General features: G+C 39.0%; 1 protein-coding gene across 3 annotated transcripts; it reads right to left on the bottom strand.

Annotated features, from left to right (window-relative positions):
* Nucleotides 1–2,695: 2,695 nt before the first annotated feature.
* ARL6 (ADP ribosylation factor like GTPase 6) lies at nucleotides 2,696–21,333 on the bottom strand. 3 transcript variants are annotated; one of them, XM_049824728.1, is made up of 9 exons: nucleotides 21,288–21,333; nucleotides 18,366–18,516; nucleotides 15,816–15,877; nucleotides 13,962–14,030; nucleotides 11,469–11,563; nucleotides 7,586–7,715; nucleotides 6,040–6,095; nucleotides 5,914–5,926; nucleotides 2,696–3,390 (listed from the first exon to the last, which is right to left on the bottom strand). In XM_049824728.1, exons 2-9 carry the CDS (start codon nucleotides 18,486–18,488, stop codon nucleotides 3,354–3,356), a joined length of 585 nt encoding a protein of 194 aa, XP_049680685.1. In that variant the 5' UTR covers nucleotides 18,489–18,516; nucleotides 21,288–21,333; the 3' UTR covers nucleotides 2,696–3,353. The 3 variants fall into 3 exon arrangements, with proteins under 3 accessions (XP_049680685.1, XP_049680684.1, XP_049680686.1); XM_049824727.1 differs by lacking the exon at nucleotides 21,288–21,333 and having other exon boundaries at nucleotides 18,366–18,666; XM_049824729.1 differs by lacking the exons at nucleotides 5,914–5,926; nucleotides 21,288–21,333 and having other exon boundaries at nucleotides 18,366–18,664.
* Nucleotides 21,334–24,066: the final 2,733 nt, after the last annotated feature.

Genomic DNA, 24,066 nt, shown 5'->3' with positions numbered 1-24,066 from the left:
TCTGAGAGGAGTTGCTTTTTGAGACAGAAGGTTGCACAGCCATTCTAAGGAGCACTGCAATGCAACATTACCATTCCACATATTACCACATCAGAATGCCTTCCTGCAGACAACTAAGCAGTGCAGGTAAGGTGTTATGTCTAGCCTTTCACAGCAGCTTATCTTTCTTATTAGTAAATAAAAAGACCCAAGCATATTATAGTTAGAGGGCTGAGCTTAAAAGAAGGATCCATTACATTTACATCCTAACACTTAGAACAGAAAATTGCCCAGGAGTCTTCAGGCCACACAGACTCTCAGCATACCTGCAAGTAGCTACAGGTTAAACACAGAAAATTCCCATGGACTCATGTCCCAAGTACCAGAGGGGCAAGGCTAGAAATAATTAGGATTCACACATTTACCTAACAGCCCCCACTTAGTAAAGAAGATACATGGAAGACAACATTTTGTACGAGAGAATGACTGCCTCACATTTCAGCTAAAAATGCTGTAGTCTTAAGCATTACCAGGCGTATTTTAAGGAAATTCGTAAGTACACAGGAGAGCAGTGTGCTTAGTGCACAGAAGCAACAGCACGTAACATCGTGTGGGATGTAAAGACCAAACTCTCCGAGTCTCTTTCAGTAACTCTATTGCCTTTCAAGTTCCACTAAATGAGTACACCTGTAGTAACATGGAGGGAAAAAAAAGGGACTATTCTGCAAGTCTCATTTAAACCTCCAAAGGAACTCATCTGCTTTGTTCTTAAGGCACAATGAACTCATACATGCAAACTATCTTGGAGCATCCAGGTAGAACTCATTGCTCTAATTATTTTAACATCCTAAATGTAATGGGAGAACAGCATTGAAGACTGACAGCCACCAGGCCTTTAGAAAACAACTCCAAAGAAGCCTTTTTGCACAGATGCATGAGGCTTTTGTGCAATATATGATCCTTGTACCAAATTCAATATTATTAGAGCAACTCAAAGCTGTAGCAACTGTGTTTGTGAGGGACCTATGCCTGCACACCATGGGGGGGAAAGGAGGTGAGCATGCAGACATCCCTCCAGTTATTTTATGTTCACAAAACAATCACAAATGTTCTAGAAGTGAGAGACAAGTAATAGCTGAAGTGGTATGGCGGGGAATAACATCAAGCATTTCACTAACAGGATGTCCCCATTCCCACTCCGACAGGTCTTCATCCCGCCCAGTGTCTTGGTAGGGGAGGAACAGAAAGAGCTGCTGAAGAGAAAAACAAAACACCCCCCACCCCACCAAACCAAGAAGGGGAACAATAATCAACATAAATTACTAACTGCTGTTTTCCAAAAGGGCTTACTAACTACATCAGAAAGCAAAGAATAAAAGACAATACATTCCTCAGATTTGTCAGTGGAAGAACAAAAGCAGTAGGTTCAAACAGCTTCCCATGAGAGTAAAGGCAATCCATAAGATAAACATAGTACTTTGTGTTGTCCAACACAAACAAACAAAAATAATCAGAAAGCCATCAAGGTCCAGATTATTCAAGAAAGTCAGAAATGCAGATAGATTTTATGTAAGAACCTAAATTTTCTTTGGCAGAAAAAATTCAGGGCAACTTAAAATTAAATGTTTCATTTAAATAAGCCATATAAGTGAACTAAATAATTACAAAATACTTATACTCAGCAAAAGATGTTTCCAACAAGTATTATTTTTGTTACCATATTATCCAATGCAAAGTAAACCAGAAAATTATCTGCCCCACAATTCAGAGTTAGAAAAGCGTCTCAATTATAAATGATTTTCCTACTTTGTATTTGACTTTTTACAGATATTTAGATTCAAAGGTGAAAGAAGGCCAGAGAGAAATGTCACAGAAAGAGACATGAAAGACAAATACTTTCATGACAAACTGAACTCTCAGAATTACAGCATCCTGTAAGAAACATTTTTTACTGTAAGGCTTAGTTCCCTCTAGCAAATCAGGGGAGTTAAAATTAACTTTAATAATAACTGAAAGTACATGAAACTATTTTACCATTTCAGGCAGGTCCCTTTGCTCCAAATATTCCTCTATTAAGTGAGTCCTAGAAGGCATGCTTACAAAACATTTGTGTGGTTTATATGCTAATGGCAGGGGGCAGGGGGAGGAGCTTTTGCAAGACCTACATATTACATCTCCCACAGGAACCAGCTAATCACTCAGTTAAATGCAGTCTTAGCATTCCCACTGCCAGTGTGCTTGTTTCTTGGACAAGGGAGGAGAGATTAAAGGGGAAGAGGTGGCACAACAAAAATTAAAGTTCTCAGCATTGGCTTAATTTGTTACCTGTGGTACATCTTTGAAGTCAGAAAGTTTATTAAAAATCATGCTTGAAAGTAAAACGTTTTTACACATAACAGAAGTATAAGACACATTTCATATTGATGATCTAGTAAACTAGTGAACTGTCCCTTAACTGTGTTTGCAAAATATAACTTTCAACCATATGCTTCTTAAATACCTGGAAGAGCAGTCTAGTTTATTAGAAAGTGTAACAAATATATGCAATTAAAAAAAAAACCCTTGGCAAAAGAGATACCATTTTATTACAGTATACAGTGCTATTTCCATTGGAAAATGGACAAATTCCAAATGAAACTCACAGAAAACCAAAAATCTCTAAGATGTAAAGACCATCAATGAACATATTTAAGTTAAAAAACCAAACCACGGCATGTTGTGTATTTGAAGTTTTATTGATGGGAATGCAAATATAACCATGGCATATCACAAAAACAAGTCATAACATTTCATCAAAAGCAGTTCCTTAAAAACATCTGCAATCATATATAACAAATACACTGAATATTTGAATCCTTGTATCTTAAATCAAAATATTCCTCTAGAAGCCTACTGTAGATGGTTACTAAAAACCCAACATCAAACTTTACAATAAAAAAAAATTGCAGAAATACCTAAAAATGGGCACCTAAAATCAGTAGGTATGTCATGCAGCTGTATTTCAGGAAGTGCTGATTATTCTTTCTCAGGAAAAGAAATATTCCTATTTGGTCAAAAGGTGTCTCCCCAAAAAACAGAGAGGCATTTCCTGATGGCTAATTACCACCTAAAACTCAAATGAATGCAGATGTTTATCGTTAACAAAGATCTTTTTTTAAAATATGCTCTCCAGTCACAAGATTCAATTTAATTCATCAGTGTGCATACCTGAGGTGCTATGTTGTCTACATTCAGTTTTCCTGGAAGAGATACTAAAAGGAATCAAGTCAACACAGTATATTTTAGCTGAACTGTTCATTTTCTTTAATCATTCTTCCTTTCCAAGGAACTTGTACACCTACTGACAAAGTCTGTAAAAGAACGCCATACATCTTTTATTTATCTCTCATGTCTTCATTGCTTGAATCTGATCTGTTAATAAAAAGAAACAGCTAGTTTTAATACAAGATGAATTTTTGCTGTATTTTGCTTTTTGAAAACATAACACAGTATTGTCCAGGTTACAGAACTACACCAATAAATATTTTGGTGTCATTACAAGAGTGGAGGATAATGCCATTAGAGTTGTTTTCAACTTGTTCTCTCATCCACTTCTGAAATTCCTCCACAGCCAAGTTGTTTCCCCCAAATGTTTCTAATTAAACAGGAAGACTCTTCCACATAATTCAATTTTTATCTTTTTCAGGCTTATAAGGTAACTTTGATAAGAATAAGGCCTGGAAGTTTACTTTATGAAGCACGCATTTCAGTTCCTTGTACACATTTCAGCTTCCACATAATTGAATACAACCTAACTCCCCAACAGCAAAGCATTTAAACTTTGGTTTGATGAACTCACATGAAACCTTCTTTGGTCTCAGTAGTCACACTTCTCCATACTGTTGCCTGATTGCCACTTCTCAGTTCACTTCAAACATATCCTTAGTTAGCATAAATGTACTGCATCCCTATTACAAAATGTGGGAATTGGCACAATGTGAGCTGGGTTTAGACTGTTGTGAGACAGGCTAGTTTTACTCTACCTGTGATGTGTTGTTGCAGTAGTAACCCATTACAGAACAGGGAAATATGCAAACTCAGCCTTTGCTAGGGAAAAAAAAAAAAAAAAAAAAAAAAAAAAAAGGGCAAAACCTTTTGCCTACCTCTGCCGCCTCAAATCTGTGAACTACCTGTAATGGGTCTGCAAAAGGTAACTAAAGAAAGCAAGGCTGTTGTCAAGGAAAACTGTGCTTTCATAAACCAGGTGTCATTTCCTCTACTGAATTTTACTGCATCCACAGGCTGGGATTTAGGGACCACTATAACTTAAAGAGTTGTTCCAAATATTTCCATCTAGTGCTCTAGGAATGGGGAAGAGAACTGTAGTAAAAATCTGTTCTTGAATTATCAAAGTCTTCATCCGTTAAAAGTATAACTGCCAAACTGCACATGCTTAGGCAACAATACAGTTTAAACCCAACCCTTTTAAGAAGGGGGTTTTGGGGACACTGAGCCAGGGAGTTAAAGGAAATTTTTAGGTAAAGCCCATCTATGAAGAATTTAAGCTCAGAAAATTAAGAAGTTTAACAATCCATGAGAAGTGACTAGCTATGAAGACCTATGTAAGTGACAGCAGAAGCACCTGCTTACTGTGCTTAGAAATCTACATACACAACTTAAATATTTACCAGAAAATATTTAGACAAGCATTTGAGATCCTTTTAAGTAGCTTGAAGCTATGTACAAAACCATCAACTCAAAATCTGAATTGAAACTTAGAAGATTCCTCAAAGATAAGCAGAGAAGCTGAAAATCACAGGAAAATATTACAAAATCAGAACTATGTGTGAAATTGGGAAAAAGTACATGATTTGGAATCTGCCTCTATGATAATAGGATACAACAGTGAAGGAAACTCAGTAGTTAGATGCTGGATCCCCAGAACAGAACTCTTTTAGATGGTGGAGGATGTATCACTGTTCTTCTGTAGGGCAGTAAATCTCTTTGTAAAGACTATTTTTGGCTAGTATCCCTTCCTCTGAAAACATGACCAAATGTTTTTGTATTCTGTAATAACACAGTAAAATAAACCATCTCTTTCCAAGTAGCAGTAAGGATTCTGAGTAGAAAGGACAGTCTGGTATCCATAGATAAATGGAGATCTGTTAAATCAGGGACAACGTTGGATGGCATTTAGCTGCATTTTGAAGGAAATAAGTTTAGTGGCACTGAGTCTGGATCATCGCTGACATCTAGCGGCTGCCACAGCACAGAACACAACAGTACAGAGTCTGTAGTCTTGCAGGTTCAGATTAACTATGCTACCTAATACACTCAGAATGTAAGCAACGAAAATTAGGGAGCTAAAATTAGAATGTCTACCAAAACAATACCACACTTCACTATTCTATACATTTAGCAGTACGCAGGAGGACAAAAGAGACCAGATCCTTACCAACATACAACAGAAGGATATACAGCATCCATACCAAGTTTGTAGTTAAAAACGTGTATGTAATACATCATCTAAGATGGATCTGATGTTTTCTATGAAGTTATGAGTGTCTGCATATTCCATGAGCGTTATAATGTAAGCTGTTCTTATTTTGGCTCTAGATTAAAGAGCTGAAGTTGAATAATCAAAACTAGTGTATTTGTCTGTACTTTGCTTATTTTTCTAGCCTGCTTATTCACCATTTCCTGATACATAACATTAACTTATGTAAAACTGGGACAGGACAGTAAGAATAAATAAAAGAACAAACTGAGCTACCACAATAATAAGTTGAAGTGTAGGAGCTGGTATTAGTGTTTACAAGAAAGTGTTACACTGTTTGCAAGAGTATGCATTAATATTTCATAGAACACACTTTTGTCAGAGAAACTGACATGATCTTTTGTGTATGTTAAGGAGGTAAATGAATAGCAAATATGAGATAGAGCATCAGTACTCACTGTGTAATTTGATCTGACAGCAGAAGTGGACAGAAGGAAAACAAAGGAAATAATAAAGAAAAAACCTTACAAAATGAAAAAGTTTAACAGAATGACAATAGAGCAAGAGAATTACATATGATATACCTTGGAGCCAATCCACACCTTCTTGCAATCCTTCTCCTTTAAGAGCATCACTGGCACTGAAAGAAACAAATCAAATTACGAAAACATTGTAAAAATACCAGTTTTAGTGGAGTCATCACTATACTTGTAATTTACAGAATTGCAACGTAGTGTCAAGTACAGTTTACTTAAATTTTCTTCACATGGAGAAGGCTGCATCTCAGATGATATATTCTAGAGTACCTTCCCAATATGGAAACACCATTTCAAGATCTGATCTATTTTTCAAGGCAGAGGAATTGTTCCTAGAACACGAGGGGTTCTGGAAGAGCTCCCACGCAAGGCAGCCACATTGTTCTGCAGCACCTCCACTTAGATAACTCCCTCCTCAGTTTACTGATGTTTAAAGGTGTTTACTACCTACAACAAGAGTGATGAATCATAGAATCATTTAGGTTAGAAAAGACCTTTAAGCAAGTCCCACTGTCTTCCCATGCAGTTCCTATACAGAATGAGAATGTTGGAGTACCGGAGGAAAAAGTATAGTGCGTACACACTTCGCTGTAACAGCAACCCTAGGAGTGTCTGTTAATACATATTAATATTAAGCTACACTGAGAACAGTGCAACTCTACCTTTTGAATCACAGGGGTATAACTGTTTAAAGGCCCCTCATTCTTCAGCTTATGAAAACTAGCACAGCAGTGAATCTGGACTGTTACTGTGGTTAGCTATAAAATTATCTTCCAAGGAGCGTGGGAATTCATCAGTCATTTCTGAGACAAAAAGCAGTGACCCCGAAACAACGCGCAGGTAATCAAGTTTAATATTAATGGGCCTAAAATGAAAATTCTAGTTTCCAGCAGCATCTAGCTGCTGATTTCCCTTTTATTTATAGTATCTGAGGACTTTAGTTAAAGACAAAAATCTAACTTCTATAAAACACTTCTGATAGGAGAGTTTTCTCCTTGTGAACATTGGCACAAAATCCTTGTATTTATATGAAAACGTACATCCTTCACAGAAAGAAAAGACACTAGCCCGTACAGCTAGAAATCCTCTCAAACATTACACAGTACAAAGAGTACAGTGTCCCTCTGAATTCACATGAGAACAGTTTACTAAATGGCCTTTCAACAGTAATTTGCTAAAGGATCTGCAGAGTGGAAAAAACAACTCTAAAGGTTTTATTGTTCATATTCTGAAACCTGCAAGACAAACTAGCAGCAGTACTCTGATAACAGTTCTACTCAATTTCCCAGCAAAAAATAATAGCAACTATTCTTCTGATAAGAACACTGCTTTCTGATTTCATTAGAAGTCCTCCATTTCATTATTTGGGTAACAGTTCTACTGTGAAAATTTTCAAGACACCGTCTACATGAATGCATTGTGTGTTTAAAACAAGTTTCATAGCAAGTATTGTAATATTACTACTGTTTCCACATGTGGCAGCACAGCATTTTATCTGGTTGATTTATGTTATACAATACTGAGTGGCATACTAGAGGTAAAATATGAATGTACAAAGTAATATCAATAAATGTGTAGAAAAAGTGAAATTTACCAGATATGCCAGGGCTTGTCTTTGATGTTTTCTAATGACAGCAACTGAGATACTTTCACAGATGATATTGCATCCCTGAGGTCCATCTTGTTAGCAAAGAAGAGAATAGGCAGTCGACGGTGCTTAATATCTAAGCATAAGCAGAAACAGAACTATCATGACATTATGCAACATTTATTAATATCTACGTGTAATAAGCTACAAACAATTACAGGAAGATATTCTGCTCACCTGTAACTGCAATTCTCTGAAGGTTGTATCCTACCAAGATGCACACTGTTGGGTCACGTGGCCTCTGATGCATACTTCAAGAACGCTCACAAACTTTCTGGCAGGCTTTGGGATCTTCCACCCCTTCTCCCCCTACCTTACACATACATTTAAAGCTGTAGGTATCAATTGCTGGTGAAGCTGATGAACAGGAGGTCAAACAACTGCCTACAAATATTACATACCTCTGCTTTGTTTTGCACATCCAGTCCTCACTGACAGAAAAATGATTTTTGTTCATTCATAACCTCACAACAGTAGTTGCATAAAGGCAGTCTGAATTATCCTTTAGTATCCTGGAGAGCATCCATGACTTCATAAAATAGGAAAAAAATGCACATCTGGACATCTCTTATCCTACCTTCACTTGAAGGAGGACTTCTTTTCCAGAAGCTCTTCTCACCTAGCAGTGAGAACTACAGACCAAACCAAGTACACTGACAGTTTCTGGCATACTTATATTCAAAAGCGTAAGCCTTGCTGATTACCACAAACGACTAGAGAGTTATTGGACGGAAACAAAGTATACTCTCTTGAACCTGACAGATGTAAAACTGCCAAAAAATTACCAGCACCAAGACTAACTGTAATCATTTTTCACATTATTTAAACAAAGGCTGAATTACAGCATTAGAGTTTTCTCTAATCTCTTTCTAGATTTGAGTCTTTCAATCAATTCTTGATGTGAAAAAAACTTAAAACCCCCATATGATGAAAACTGCTATACAGGATCTTTTTAAAATAGTAAAAAGAAAGGGTTATTTCACATAGGAAACAAGCTAAGGATTTATTTAAAAACTTCCAATATAAGCCAGTTGCTCCTGCCGGAGCAGGGGAACAAAAAACCAAAAAACCCAACAAACTGTCAATGCTGAAGTCATTTGAACCCTCCTAATTATGTTCTTTTCAAACCCCCTACTGAACCTTTCCACAAAATCAGCGGAGATAACACTATCTACCCATACTCAGAGATCATACGTGCTGATCAAAATATTGACAATTTTCACAACTATGTACCCTATCTGGAGCTATTTTTTCCTCTGATACCCTCTAACACAAATCAAAGGCCTCAAAATACAAGCAGAGTATCATTGCATCTCTGTTTTGCTTCCACAGTTGAACAGTATAATTAAATGAACCCTGGTACCCACATGTTGCAGGCTATGGATAAGTTAAAACCACAGAAATTAGCTGACATCACATATGCAAATATCCTAGTTAAACACTGAAAATTCCTTGATTTTTTTAAAGCAATTAAAAAGGGGCACGACCTACCCACGTAGACTCATAAAAGTACACTTAAAGATGTTCACTAAATAGAGTGGTGGTTGCAGAAATTTACAGTATTTCCTACCTTATGACATTGTTTCCTACTGTGCAGTATTTCCCCCCATTCTTTTTACAGTTATTAATGGAAAGCTAACATTTTCTAGTTGGAAATAGTTATGAGTTAACACATTAAAAAGATCCCAGATACTAATATGTCATGTTTAATTTTATACAAAGAATTTCAAATTTACAGGAATTTCAGTTTATTTTAGAAGCATGTGCTGGAGGTCAAGTGACCCAAGAGTCAATATCTAAAACAAGTAAGTACAGACTACCATCTTGCAAAATGCTGAAGATTGAAGTTCGATTAAAAAAATAATATGGTAACATGATCATTAAACAAGCCATTATTTGTAGAGTGCATTGTCCACTTACATAAGTAAAAATAATTTATAGTTGTGATTCACTAAACAGTCCCAGCTAGTGCAACTTCGAACCTCGTTAATGCCTCACAGTACACATTCCCTTTCACCTGACAACCTCAAGTAAAGTCTGGCAAAAAGAGAGGGAACAGTTTTACTGAAGGATTGCCAAGATTTTCAGACACAGGAATTGATTCAAGGTTGTTACCCTGCATCCATTTAAACCTTAAGTACACATGTAAATTTAAACCACTCCAGGAGGTTCAGAGGCAGAAGCATAAGTGGGGAGAAAGTAGGGTATCAATCAAGAAAAGCAGAAGAGTAATACAAATAAAAATATAGTAAAACAGTTATATATTGATTCAGTCAACAGCTGCTTTTATCAAATATTACTACTAGAAGAACTTTTTATTCTCTTTGGCTCTCTTAGATGTGACCTATCAAAATCTGAAACGATAAAACAGGAACACTGTTGCTGCATTTGAGCTGAGCTGCTCCAAGGCAGAAATATACAACTGCCCTTTCCTAGTTCTAGGGAATGTACTAGGTGGCCATAGCCACGGTCTTTCAGAACTAGAAGACACAAACACATCAGCAACTGAACAGCACTGACCTGCTAGATCCGCATTAATAACCTACTGGTGCCTAAATGAAAAGCCCCACCTAAGCTTGCAGCTCCTCAGTTGTAACATTTTCACTCTTTTGCCTTCTAGTAAACCAGTAACTTATTACAGCAGTCTTTACCTCCCACCCTTGGTCCCATGTGGTTTCCATTTTACCAACAGAATCGCCTTTTACCACCGTGGTTAATATCTGCTTTGGTACAAAGTTCCCTGGCCTCTATGTAAGCCATGCGCAGCCTTTGGTTGACCTCATCCTCTGCTTTCACCCTTCCAAGACTCTTTTCAGCACCTGCATTTGAAGTGGCCCATACCCTTGAACATGAAATTAAGAGGGCCCAGTCAGCTCACGTGCACTCAGCTACAGCATCTTTGCTGATGAACTAATGTATTATATGCAGTCTTCATAAAATCATAGTAACACAGTTGCCCCTATCACATACTACTTTTCTTGGTTAGAAACGCAAGTCAGCTTCTCCTTTCTTACTTTCAGCATGGTAACCCCATAAGTTAAGGCTTTATCAGCTTAATAAATAAATAAGGGATTACAGGATTATTTCACTTTTAAATTTCCTGCCTGTAGTTTTATAATCTGGTTAGTCAGAGCAACTAAAGTGCAGAAAGTCAAAATTGCGTATTGCTTACAAAACCATTCCAGTAACGTTGGCTATACAGAAAGGTGAAGAAAGAATTGACCAACCTCAGAACTTAATTAAAAAAGTGTAACCTCATGTAAAAAACCAAACCAAACCAAACAAAAGCCCTAAAACCAACCCCCCAATCATGAATCCTCTCATATCCTCTTCCATCCCATGTATCCTTTTACCGGCAACTGACTGGTATAATTATCCCTCCTTATTTCTGGCTAAAGCATAATAATAAAAAAAGATGATGAAGATGAAAAAAAAGAAACTAAAAGTTACATTAAAGGAATTAGCTGTCTTCACAGAAAAATCCAGACAGGGAGATACTTTTTTTTTGTACACATTCGTCATCACATACAGGCTTTCCAGCTTCCAAAGGGTCAAAGTCTATTCTTCCTCAAAACAAAGCAACTTTTGATCTGTATTGATTAATAAGAGACCAATCCAACTCAGCATAGGCAACTGAAGTATGATCAGTTTGAAAGTGTGAACAGGTATAAACCCCCGCCCCAAACTCACTGAAGACTATTATTGTTCTAGTATTCATGAATGGCTAAAATATTTGCAAATTACTCAGAAAGCAGAATGTGTCAGATAAGGGCTTTTCTTAAGACAACATAAGAAACATGGAGACAGAAGGGGAGAAAAACCTCCTCACCTGGATGATTCAGAAGGGTGTCAAGTTCTTCTTTGGCCACAACCATTCTTAATTTGTCACTGCTATCAATGACAAAAATAATAGCTTGGCCTTCTCTGCATAACATAAAAAGAGCAAAGAGGCAAATTATAGGTTCTCTTAAACTGTGATTAAGAAAAGGCTTCAGAAGAAACACACAAGAAAGCAAACAAACCTGATTTTTTTTCCTCTAATTTTTGTTGTTGTTATTTACCATTAATATTTGATCCAGTCTCATTTCTGAAATTCAGTCTTTTGGTAACCTGCATCATTTTTTGAGACATGAGGTTGTTAGCTGCGTGACTCGTTCAAGGTTCAGTCTACAGAGACCCTTCAGAAAAGCTTGATTTAACTACTGAGGCTCAAAAATGAACTCTGAAAACGTAACCAATTGCTATTCTGACAGTGTGGTCAGACAAAGAAAATCTCAGGACAGGTTTTTGTAGAAATTCTTTATTTCCTATACTAAACCAAGTTTATTTAAAGAAAGGTCAATTACCTTTTTAGAAAAAACTGTGTGTCCACAGCTGTTTAACAACTAGGCATATGTAGATTAATTTAATTTACAAAAGTCTGCCTAAACAGGATCTTTCTTTTGTTTAGAGTAACAGGTAAAAACTTTCAAATGTTCCAATTATTAAGATGTTTTGCTGGCACTATGACCACAGTCACAACATATATACAACTATTCAACTCATTGTTTCAGGATATTACTGATTATTTTATGACTTGATGTTCCATTTACTAAAACTTAATTGAAAGCAAAATACAGTCTGACCAATTCAGATGAACAGTTATAAACACTCACAAAAAGTATTTTTAATTTACATTTTAATGTAATATTCACTTCTCCTTCATTTTGCATTTCTCTGAGAGACCATTATGGATACATTCTTCCCCCCAGCACCATCTATCTTCGTATTTTGTTACAAAACAATCCTAGACCTACTGAAAAACAGAAAAAACTTGACCAGCCTAAGATTGTATGAGAAGGTCCATTCTTTTCTGGAGTACAGAAGAACTTTAACAGCACATAAAGTTTTTCCATATTAGCTGAAAATGCCTAAGTAAATTTTATGAGAATACAGTATTTTTCTAGAGGAATCAGAGTCCTAGCATGTATTTGCTACCAAAAAATAACTTCACAGACAAGTAACAGTAATAGGGACACAACATGAGTTTACATATATTTAAGACAAGTGTACTTTAGGGACATCCTAGCAGATAGTTTCAAGCCCAATAGAAGAAAAGGGCAAGCTTCAAGTACTCCAAAGCAAATACTTAGACACTTGATCAGATTTGATTGCCATTTTGCAATTCTTGCAAAATTAAATCTTGCTTAACTTTATAAACTGAATGGCACATTATTATTTTCATATTTTTCTCAGAAGTTAATCTCAAATATGCGACTACTGCATTGGATCAGGAACAGAGGTGAATACAAGTGCCCATTTCACTGTCAGCATTACCTAAGAAACTCCCTTACTGTTTTGATGAAAAAAGCCATTTATGCCACAAAAGGGATATGTCATTGCATTAAATACAGCGGTCAGAAAAATTATTTCCTTATGAAGCACTCAGCTAGCATGTTGAGAGCAGCCTAAGGGCATCAGTTACTGAAATCCCAAAGATTTGGGAGACATACATCTAACACTCTTGAACAATGAAGATCTCTTATCCACACAAGTTTTCAAATTGCCAACACATGTTTTGCACAGAAATGAGATGAAGTGTTAATCCTCAATTAAAGAATACTTTAAGCTCTATCACATTAAATATTAATATTTAATCAATCTTATAATCTTCAGAATTTCTCCATTTTATTTCTCCAAGCTATTTCTGTGTGGTTTACTACCGTTCACCTTATTTAGATCAGCATCAGGTATTACAGAATAAAAATGAGACTACATAAATGAAGATTCAAGTTTCATTAGAAGCTAGAACAGAAAATGGTGTCTATTACCAGTAAGGCAATACCGCAGTGTTATAAAGTACAGTGAATATCCTGTTAATAAATAACATCTAAGAATACTTGGTCAAGTTCTTAGTTACATGTGCCTCATTCTCTGAGCTTAATTTCCCCCACCTCTAAAAATCTCAGCCATCAGGCAGTATCTTTTGGGTCTTAAGTCACTTACCTACAGAAGAACAGTGAAACAGGAAACTTAACTTGGTGCTTTCTTACAGGATTGGTTTTCAGGTTTCAACATTTAAATCCCACCTCTAGTACACTTCCCCAATCTTTGAGTCCATCAGCATGCTTTTCGGGACATCTTGTTAACAGCATGTAAAAATTTTCATTTTTTAAGAACAGAAAGAGAAGTTGTATTTATCCAGAACAACCTTCTGTCAAACACCAGGTGTAAGTCTTCTCTGAATAATTTCTAACCACTAGGTATTGTCATACTTCTGTTTAAATAACATACATGACAGCTAATATGAACAGCAATGCTTTAAAATAAATGATAGGCTTACTTGTAGTAATGTTCCCAGAGGTTTCTGTATCTCCCTTGACCTGACATATCAAACACTGTGAAAGACAGACTGCAAAGAAAAGAAGTGTATGAGGCACAGAAACAAAGAACAAACCCCAAACCCAAACTATTTTCTTTACTACTCTGACAGAAAAAAGCCAGATCAACTTCAACCCTAATCAACTGAGAAAGATTCCCAAAGGAACTCTGGTTACTCTATCTGCCTTCAAACTATCCTACCCAGTTTTGTGGTCTTATAGAAGTATTTCACAATGGAAAATGTGTTTGTTTTTTCTCCAAATAAAAGAACTAAACCAATTATAAAAAGTTACAGCAAATACAAAATAAGCTCCCATTCAGCCTCTCTTTTTATCACGTTAGTATTGAATATTGTTTATAATGTTGAGTAAATGAAATTTAGATGATAACTTCAAATCCACAGCCTGTCTTAAATTCTGTCCCTAGACAGGTACCAATAACATCCAAAGGCTTCTGTATGCAAAATAAAAGGCTTTTTTAAAAAAAAAAAATCCACCTTCATTTAAAAAAAATAATAATAAAAAAAAAATATCTCACATTCTGGTAATAAGAGTTTACCTCAGGTGACCAAGCTACAAAAGGTAGTCTTTGCAACTTTGAGATTTCACCCAAGCACTAAATACAGCAAGTGAACTTAAAGAACATTACAAAAAAATTCCGATCCACTCCTGAAATGTCTACAGAGGCAACATTGAGTTCAGTATTAGGCTTTCCTGTTTGGGTAGTCCCAAATAGCTCCCTGAGTGGAGGCCACACTAAAATAAGGAGGTTTAAAAAAGGAAGCTCTCCAGACATCCTTTCCACTCTACATCCAGACAACATCTGATTCTAAACTAGCTGCTCTGCCATGCATAAAGTTATTAGCAACCCCCAAATAATGTTTTCATTGTAATATCAGATGAATGAAGTTTTGGGGTGGGGGAGGTTTGTTTGGGTTTTTTTAATCATTCTACATGGTGTATTTGCGGGTCATCTCTCCACCTACAGGATCAGAATAAAGGAAAGCAATATAAATTGATTTACATTCTCACACAGCCAAACACCAAACCTGTCTTATGTGCTTTATTGAGACTGAATACAGTCGTTGAACCTCCTCCGAAAATAGGAAACCTATCAGTCCCACACATCAGCTCCAGGAATAAACAATTTTCTTGCAGTTCTCTCACCCAGTGGGGTGTACTGCTTAGTTTGAAGACTAAACACACCCATTAAAAATACACTGTGAAGGCTACAGAATTATAAAATAATATCTAATGCTACCTCCTTGAAGTATCTTTGTCTCACAACATTCCTTTTCTAAATCTTAGCCTTCATTCAGCCAATGATTTCTTCTTCCTTTTCCTGACCTTTGACCCTGCCATCTTTACATTGCTAACACTACAGCCACCATTTTTTCATTTAATGAGATTAGACTGCAATCTCTTCAGAGTCCCTCCAGTGAGAGTGCTTAATGGAATATAGGTTACCATCTAAGCAACTGTCTCTCAAGTCTGTAACAGTGCCCTATTCTGAAATTCTTAACAGACAGAAATCAGATGCTTATACACATTATTCCAACCCCCCCCCCCCCCCTTTTTTTTTTTCTTCTTACACATACATAGTTTTACAGCAGCACAATACATACAATATATTCTAACTATCAGTCCTGGATCATGATTAGGACTCCTGGGTACTACAACATTTCAGCAAACTGCATGTCATGTCATTATACCACCACGCATTATACTCAGTTACATCCCACTGAAAGAGGTAATTAAGTCCAACTATTGTATCTTAATTACTACTGCTAAATGGAGAAAATGAAGGAAACTACTACCTTGAAGTCTTGAACTTCTCTATACTGAATCCTATTGTTGGAACAATGTCCTGAGTTTGAGCCTTTAAAGGAAAGAAAGTACAAATTTTACAGTCAAGTTAGAAAATGTAAATATTGAAATATATTTGAAACGTGAATACACTATAGATATATTTTCCCCCAAACTGTGCAATACAAAAACTTTCTAAAAATCCAGATACTTTATATTTAAAAAGTTCCCCGAAAAGTACAGTAATTCAAAATCAAGGTTTTGTATTTTCTAGGAAATACAATGAATGCTATTGGACAAGAGCATTGAAGACATTTTAGTCTCAAGAGTGAGAATTTCACCCTTTACATTAGTCTGTGTGTACACATATGTGTGGAAATTACCTGTGAAATAAGTAGGAGATAGGGTAACATGGAAGATAAGAGCTTGAAGATTGTGACTGAGGTCAAAATTCCCAATATTTGTGCACTTTAGAAATCACAATGCGACCCCAAACAAGTCTGCACAATACCCCAGGCCTTTTAGATAAAAGAGGGTGTACTTCTGTCAAGACATTAGATCGACCATATGCCCAGCTTCTGTTCACAGGCTGGAGGAGGCTATTTGACATTGGGAATTACACAGCAGACATTACACAATGGCCTAACCATAGTTCTACTCAAACTACAAGACCACTGGAAGAAATCACCATTTACCACAGAGGAATGGCCAAAACATAAAGCATTATTAATAGATCTGTCTGATAACCAGGTTTACTGCTGAGCTAGCCAAGGAACCTATCAGCTAAGTTGGCACAACAGAATAGTTCCTTTAAGAAACATCGATACTGAGCAGGGAGAAAGGTCACATTCCTTAGACTATAGAGCTGTCTGAGAAACCAACATACAATCCTTTTATAGATTTGCTAGACCCCCCTATTAAAAACACTACCTATAAGCAGTTGACTCCTCATATACAACTGAAGCAAGCTTAGCTTGTTCACTTGTAGCTTCATTATGAAAATGGCATTCCACCATCGTAAACAGTTCAGCCAACAGTTTTGCTGAATTTGTGCAGAGTAGAAGAGGTGTTATTTCCTTAACATTTATTTCAAATGTATTTATCAGGCCCAGAAGAAAGAACTGCAGACAGATGGAGAAACACTTATATTTACCAAACACCTAATATATTGCTCCTAGGACAAAGCAGCAGTTCTTCTTAAGAAGACTGGGTTGATCCAGAGCAAAAAGTCATCCGTCCATTGAACTTACTAGAAATAGACAATTTCATCAAGTCTGATCTAATGACATTTGTTGCACATTAGAGAATTTGTCATGTCTTGCAAGGATAAGACTTACACAAGTATGCAAAGCTATCCTCCTAAAGGGTATGAAAACATTCAGAAGTAAATTCTCATTACGCGCTTCACAGTAAAGCAAACTAATTCTATTTATTCTATTTGTGTAATTCCCTTGGGACCTTCTCTAATACCTATTATTGTGATAAATCTTGAAGTCTGCATTCAACTCTAGTTAGGAATCCTTTAGTGCTTAAGGCATGACACAAAAACCCTACTACAATAAAGGTCTCAAGAATTACATAAATATATAATTTGCTTGGTACAAATTGTAGCATTTCCCCCAAACAACTGGCAGCAGATAGTAATTAGTTTATAGTCTTTGTTTATAAATCTATTTAATTTTCAGTGGAAGAATAATTGCCAGGAAGGGAAGAGTAGCAGTAACTCTTAGTCATGTTACATTTTTTTTAAACTATGTCCAGTGGTACTCTTCAGGAAAAGTTCAACGGAAATTAAAAACCAAAAGCTGTGTCCCGATGTGAACCGCAGAAATCATGGTTTGCCAGACACATATAACCAAGACGCACAAGTCTCTAGCTTTGACCATGCCTACCAAAATTCATCTGTTTCTGGCCCATAAACATACACAAACAAGGTAATCCTACTTTAAATTTTGCTCATAATACTATGCACTCTTATTGGCCCGAAACACTTTTCACTGGATGAATGAACTGCAAGTATAAACGCTACTTATTTTGAAAGCTATTCTGCTTTAAAAATGCTGAAGTCACCATTAAGCGTGCATTTTCACATTATTTCCTATTTTATTATTTATTGTATATTTATTATTTCTCAGGAAGAGATTAAAATAAACATGATAAATGTAGATAAGTTGTATAACAACTGTATTAATCCCAAATGTTCGACACATCACTCAATGGCTACAGGATTGCAGCTACGAGCAACTTAAGAAAACTGTTTCAGATCCTGATTTCAGCCATCATGAACCCTTCCTTATTGGATGATCTTAGGGAAAAAAAAAAAAACCGTGCCAAATTAATAGTGGGTTTTTTGAAAATGTTTTCATAATATGCACATGGATGCTTACATTTAGTTTTAGTTAGTTGGAAACTCTTAAAATATATTAGTTCCACTGTACTAAATCAAAAAGCTCTTCACATCTTTTCCATGGTCATGTTTAGTATAACAGCACGCAAAAACAGTTTAAACAACATCAACTCTGCAGTAAAAGCATCAACAATGAACTAAGTAGGCTACTTACATTTGAAGGTTTAAGTTTATTTATGATCGTTGTTTTGCCGCTATTGTCCAAGCCAATGCACAAAACGTGAACCTCCTTTTTCTTCAGCCCGAGCCATCCCGCTAGCTTGTCAAACAATCCCATAATTCTGGCCTAAATACACAGGGATCACCTGGTGTTCAGAAAATCAGAGAAGGAAATAGCTGTTGGAAAATGGTTACATGTAGAGCAGTGCTAGCACAGTATAAGCAGTCCTTCAACTTTTGAAAGGACAGCGTGAAGACACCATACAAACACTGTCACAGCAGGTTCGGTTGGTATACTAAGCAAATGGAGCGTAAGCTGATTATAGTGAAGAAGCCTTGATACAAAAGTAGGTTGGCCGTTTATAACCCTGTCTATATAACGCAACGTCCTTGTTTCACTGGGTAACAATATTGCCATCGTTCTGAGCAGTACAAATAGGAGCACAACCGCAACGCCTCCTTACCTTCCACCAAACCAAGGAAAAAAAGGAAGACCACATTACATTTTACTTCAAATTGTCAGTGGTCCAGTCAGTCATTGTAGACAACAAAGCAAAACAATATTTCCCCTCTCCATCATCTGCTACGTAATTTACTGAACCCTGAAGTAAATAAAGTACCCTCTGTCAAGTCAATTCAAACTCTAATTGTAACAGGCTTTGCCGATATTAACATGTATAAATTAGGAACTCATTCACTACAAATAGAAACTGATTATAAAACAGACATGAAGCCAGACACAATAACATTCACCCACATGTCAGGCAGATGCCAAACACCTACTCCTGCCTGGGCACCGACTGAAGTTACCTGGCAGTAGCATATTCAAAAGAGCTTACATCATGCATTCCCTTGCGGTACCCGGCTGAACATACTTTGCAAAGATGATAACCCTTGTCTATCTTGACTGAATTCCACTAAGAATGATTTCACATTCAATAATAAAGCATTTAATTAATGCAAGAGGAATTTTGTGGAGTCGTGAAGGCTGTTTTTTCTCTTAATAAATTAAAAACACGCAGCACTGGACAACTCAGATTGCGATCTTGACTACCCCAGAAAGTCATGGCAGGAGGAGGAAGAGGAAAAAAACATCAATGACAAGTATTTGGTCTCACTTCTTCACTAACTGATTACAAAATTACGATTAACTGCATTTTAATAGAAATAATTTTAAAATCTTTGAATTTAATAAAGCCATGTAAGCCATCACCTTTGTTTACAGTATGTTTTTTTCTTTTTTAATACAGATCCTTTTTAAAGCTTTATCTCATGCATTTTGATTCAAGACTAGTAGTGATCTACAGAGTGGCTATGTGTGTAACAGCTACATACAGCTGTCAACAGATTAAACAAGCCCAACATTAGTTATAGCACCCCCTCCAAAGAAAAAAAAAATATTTCTTTTCTTCTAACTCCCTTTGTTTTATGCCCCACTGCTTTTTAAATATACATACAACTCTAAAAGCAGAATAAGGCTTACTGTTTATTATCAAATTAACCTGACAAAACCCTGCTCTAAAACACATTACTTTCTAGTGCAATCAAGAGCCTTATCTATATATTCTAGATGATAAAAGTTCAAAAAACCCACCTTGCTGGTACTCTTAAAGTAGCAAAGGAGAAAACGCAAGCACTTCAAAAGATACTTCTAGGGCTTCACTTTGAAACCCAAAAGCCTAAATACGCATGCTTTGACAACAGTTCCTAGCAGTATTTTAGTAACAGCCATTTTTTTCCAGCAGTTTTTCATAAGGGATGGCAGAGTCATTATTTAAGAGTACAACGGGGAAAAAACGTACCCTGACTTCTTGCCCTGGCCCTTTTCTCTCATTCTTTTTCTCAGCTGTGAAGAGTTACAGCAGCTGGCACAGGTTCCTTTTTTTTGCCAGCTGACGTTTAGCCCGCAGTGCTATACAGCATACGTCAGACACATCCTAAAACGGTGTAAGAGAGATTTTTGGTGCAGAAACTTGCTACCAAACCCCATAAAACCTTTACCAAGAACTGTAAGCCTGTCTGAGGCATCGGCGATGGACGCCTGTTGCGACTAACGAGGCTGCGGAGCGGCTGAAGACTGGTTCCCAGTCGCGCGAAGCGAGCACTCGGGGCAGCCCCGCTCGCGGGTGGGGAGCGGAGCCAGCGGAGCCAGCCGAGCCGAGCCGAGCCAGCCGAGCCCCTCTGCCGGCGGACTCCCCGAGAGGTGCCCGGGCAGGCACAGCCGCCTCTCCCGGGCCTGCTGAGCCAGGCTTCCCAGCCCGCCGCTCCAGTTACCAGCACGCTGAGCTGAAAGCGACAACCCCACGAGCGCCATACACGCCGCGTTCCGGAGTTTTTGGGGCGGCGATCCGAGCGGGCGGCCCCCTCCAAACGAAACGACGCTAAAAGTCCCATTTCATTCGCGTGGATTACTCTAACGTAAACGCTGGGATGCCAAGGCTGCCCAAGCCACCCACGCAGCAGGCCCCTTCAGGTGAGCGCCGTTCGAAACTCCAGCTATAGCTTGGTTCGGTTTTTTTGATTGTTTGGTTTGGGTTTTTTTGGACTCCCACCGCACCGGGAGCGAGCGGGCGAGGAGCCAGGGCCCAGCACGTCCCCAGCAGCGCCTGCCGCCACAGCCGGGAAGTCCCCGGGCGGCCGGGATCGCGGCCGGGCTGCTCGCAGCTGCCCGGACAGGGTTTGCCTCCCTTCCCGCCGCCGAGCCCCCCCCTCCAGCAGCACCCCTCGTAGCGGGCGCTCCTGCCCCCAGGCCCCGAGCCGGGCCACCCCCAGCTGCCGCGGCAACCGGCAGCGGGTGCGAGTCCCCTCGCCCAGGGCGGGGCGCAGTACCCCGTGCCGCTGGGACAGGGGGGGTTCTCCCCGGGGAGGGGGGACGACAAAAATGGCGGCAACCGCCCCCCGCCGCCGCAGCACAGACCTCGGCCCCCGAGATGTCGGCCGGGCCCGGCCGCCGCCGCCGCCGCCTGCGCCGTTGCCGAGGAAACCGCCGCCCCGCCCCGCCTCCCCGCCCGCCCTCAGCAGCCCCGCCGCTTCCGGCCAATGGCGAGGCCGGCGATTGGGACGGCCCCGCCCTCCGTGGTGGCCTCGGGTTCCGCAGCCGCGTCTGAGGGGAGCGGGTCTGAGGGGAGCGGGTCTGAGGGGAGCGGGTCTGAGGGGAGCGGGTCTGAGGGGAGCGGGGCCGCGGCCGGGGCTGCCGCCCGGCGGGAACCCCGGGGAACTGGGGAACCCCGTCACCGCCGGCGTGTGGCCGTGTCGGCTGTGCCCGGGTGCCTGTCACCCAGGCGGGCCGGGCGTCGCACACCCACCACAGCTACGAACCGCATCCCGTTCGTCCTCCGCGTCCAGCAGCTGTCTTAATTGTTTCCCGGTCCCGGCGCCTCTTCCTTGCACGGCTGCGACGAGAGCGCTCAGATAAATCCTCTTGGGAATTGCAACCCATGTGGGAAGAAGAGCCAATAAAAAACACCGTCAAAGGTCTTCGCAGCAGCTCCTGTTCTGAAGCAGGCAGTTCGGTGGAGTACGAACGTTCAGGGAAAACCTTAAATCCGCCTCTGAGGTGGTGAGAGCAGCTGGGGCTCGGGAAGAAGGCGGCTTGTTTGGGCTAGATGCAGTGGGTGGAAATACACTTTGGTCATGTTTTGCCGTGTAGCGCGGCCCAGTCAGACTGGTTCTAGGCCTGCTGCACAAAATTACTTAAGTAATCACTTAAAATGAGCTCCAAACAGAAGCACATGTAAACTAAAACCCAGTCTCTTTTTCTACCACGTGCTTGCGTTTGGCTGCCAAAATTGTTCTCGGTTCCGTACAAGTTAAGTGCTGTGACGTCCTATGCTGCTGCACTTACCAAATGCAGTTAAAAAGACAACTCCCGTTTTTAACTGGAACAGCAGCGTGAGTTCTCCTCACTCCCTCGCCTCTGTTCAGGGGTTCCTGGGAGATAAAAGGTTGTTCATATACCGCTCTCTGTGTCCAGGCTGATACCCGACGCTGCAGGCCCTAGGGATTCCCTGCCTGGTGAGGTAGAAGTTGAGGCAGGGAGCAGCTCGGCGTGCTGTCCCATACCCATCCCTCATAGACTGGCAGTGCAAGGCAACTAGCCGGCGCAACACAGTCCCTTATGCGCCCCTCACTACAATCTGGTATTTCTGCAATTCCAGATTTTAAGCTCATTTTGGGGTTTGTCTTTCACTTTTGAACAAAGATAAGCAATGAGTGAGGGGTGGAGTGCCCGGTTCTGCCTCTGCTTCCCAAGAGGTGGTCCGTACTGCTCCTTTGCTTGAAGAAGCAATTTTCCTTCATGGAGCTCCAGCCCCCGTTTTGAAAAAATCTGATCTAGTTTCACATACGCTGAACACAGCTTTCAGTCTACTGTCTCAACTTCTGCCCTAGGGAGAGGAGTGAGAACAGTGGAAATAGCTGTTTGATAACAACGTGGACAGGGTTTTTTTTCTAAAAATCTTAAGTCAGAAGCTCCACTTATAATGCACTTCGCATTAAACTTCGAAGATTAAAAATACTACAAACATTTTGTCTGTTGTTTGGCTTTCTAATTCTTATTGTTGCTTCATCATTATTAAAGTTTTGAGGTAAATTGCAATCATGATTTCATGATTTCCCTATTCCCAGAAAGGGTCTGACTAAAAGATGAGATTCCCTCATACTGACATTACAAGCCATTAAAGGAAAAGCAAGTAGAATAAATATCACAATGAAATTCTGGGTTGAAGCACTTTCTAAAAGCTGATCAGGTTGTGGGTAAGTATGTGTTAGAGGAAGGTGTCATCTACTTTTTATATTGAAATCAGTCTGTATCTAAGAAATAGTTCTAAACTCAGCGAAGAGAGCTCTTCCCATGTAAAATATGCAGGATGTAATGGACTGTGGACATCTGACATTCATTTCCTCTTAATCTACACATGCTTCTGTTAAGTTTTGTATTGCATGCATATGATGTTATGAAATGAAAGGCTAATTACAATTTTAAACTCTTTGAGGTAGGGTCTGATTACTGTATATGGCATTCACTTCTTTGTGAATCACTGTATTGCCCTGGCATTATTTACATAATACGATCAGTTTTAAAACTGCATTTGTCAGTGAGAGTTTTGAAAAACACTAGAGGAGTTGCATGGCTTAGTGAACCACTGTAAGGAGGGTGAACAGTACTGCAAAATCTTAATAGCACATTAAAATCTATTTAAAATTCTGATTTCCAGTGTTTCTGAAGAAGGAGAGTGGTGTTGTTTGCAACTTTTAGCGTGTACAGTTTTTTCCTGATGTTGTTAATGGTATGTGCATTTTGACAAGGCATTTATGAGAGCATAAATGCTCTATGGTAAGCACAGAAGAGGCCACTATGATTAAGCATTCTTAGTTAAAAAAACAAAAAACAACACCACCCTGAAGCATCTGAAGTGTTAGAACATATTGCCGGTCCATCTTTATTAGTATACCACCCTGTGTTAAGCAGCTGGGGTTTTTTTGCATGATCATGTATGACAGGCTTCACTCTGTATCATTATATTAGTAACTTAAGGCAAAACAAACACCATTAACTCAAAAATAACCACCAGTACTGTAACTTTTATTTGCTAATAAATATCTTAATAAACAGGCTTACCCCATCTGTAAGACCTGATAATGCCTCTTAGGAAATCATAGAAAAATAAAATACAATAATCATCAGTAACTTGTAC

This window comes from Accipiter gentilis, chromosome 21 (genome assembly GCF_929443795.1).
Source record: "Accipiter gentilis chromosome 21, bAccGen1.1, whole genome shotgun sequence".
NCBI lineage: Eukaryota > Metazoa > Chordata > Aves > Accipitriformes > Accipitridae > Astur > Astur gentilis.
This window is presented reverse-complemented; position numbering and strand designations above follow the sequence as displayed.

Coding starts and splice junctions, on each gene's coding strand:
- ARL6 (XM_049824728.1), bottom strand. CDS start 18,488: ATGGGATTGTTTGACAAGCTAGCGGGATGGCTCGGGCTGAAGAAAAAG. Junction 15,878..18,365: donor ATAAACTTAAACCTTCAAAT/GTAAGTAGCCTA, acceptor TTTCCTTTAAAG/GCTCAAACTCAGGACATTGT. Junction 11,564..13,961: donor CTCTGGGAACATTACTACAA/GTAAGCCTATCA, acceptor TATGTTATGCAG/AGAAGGCCAAGCTATTATTT.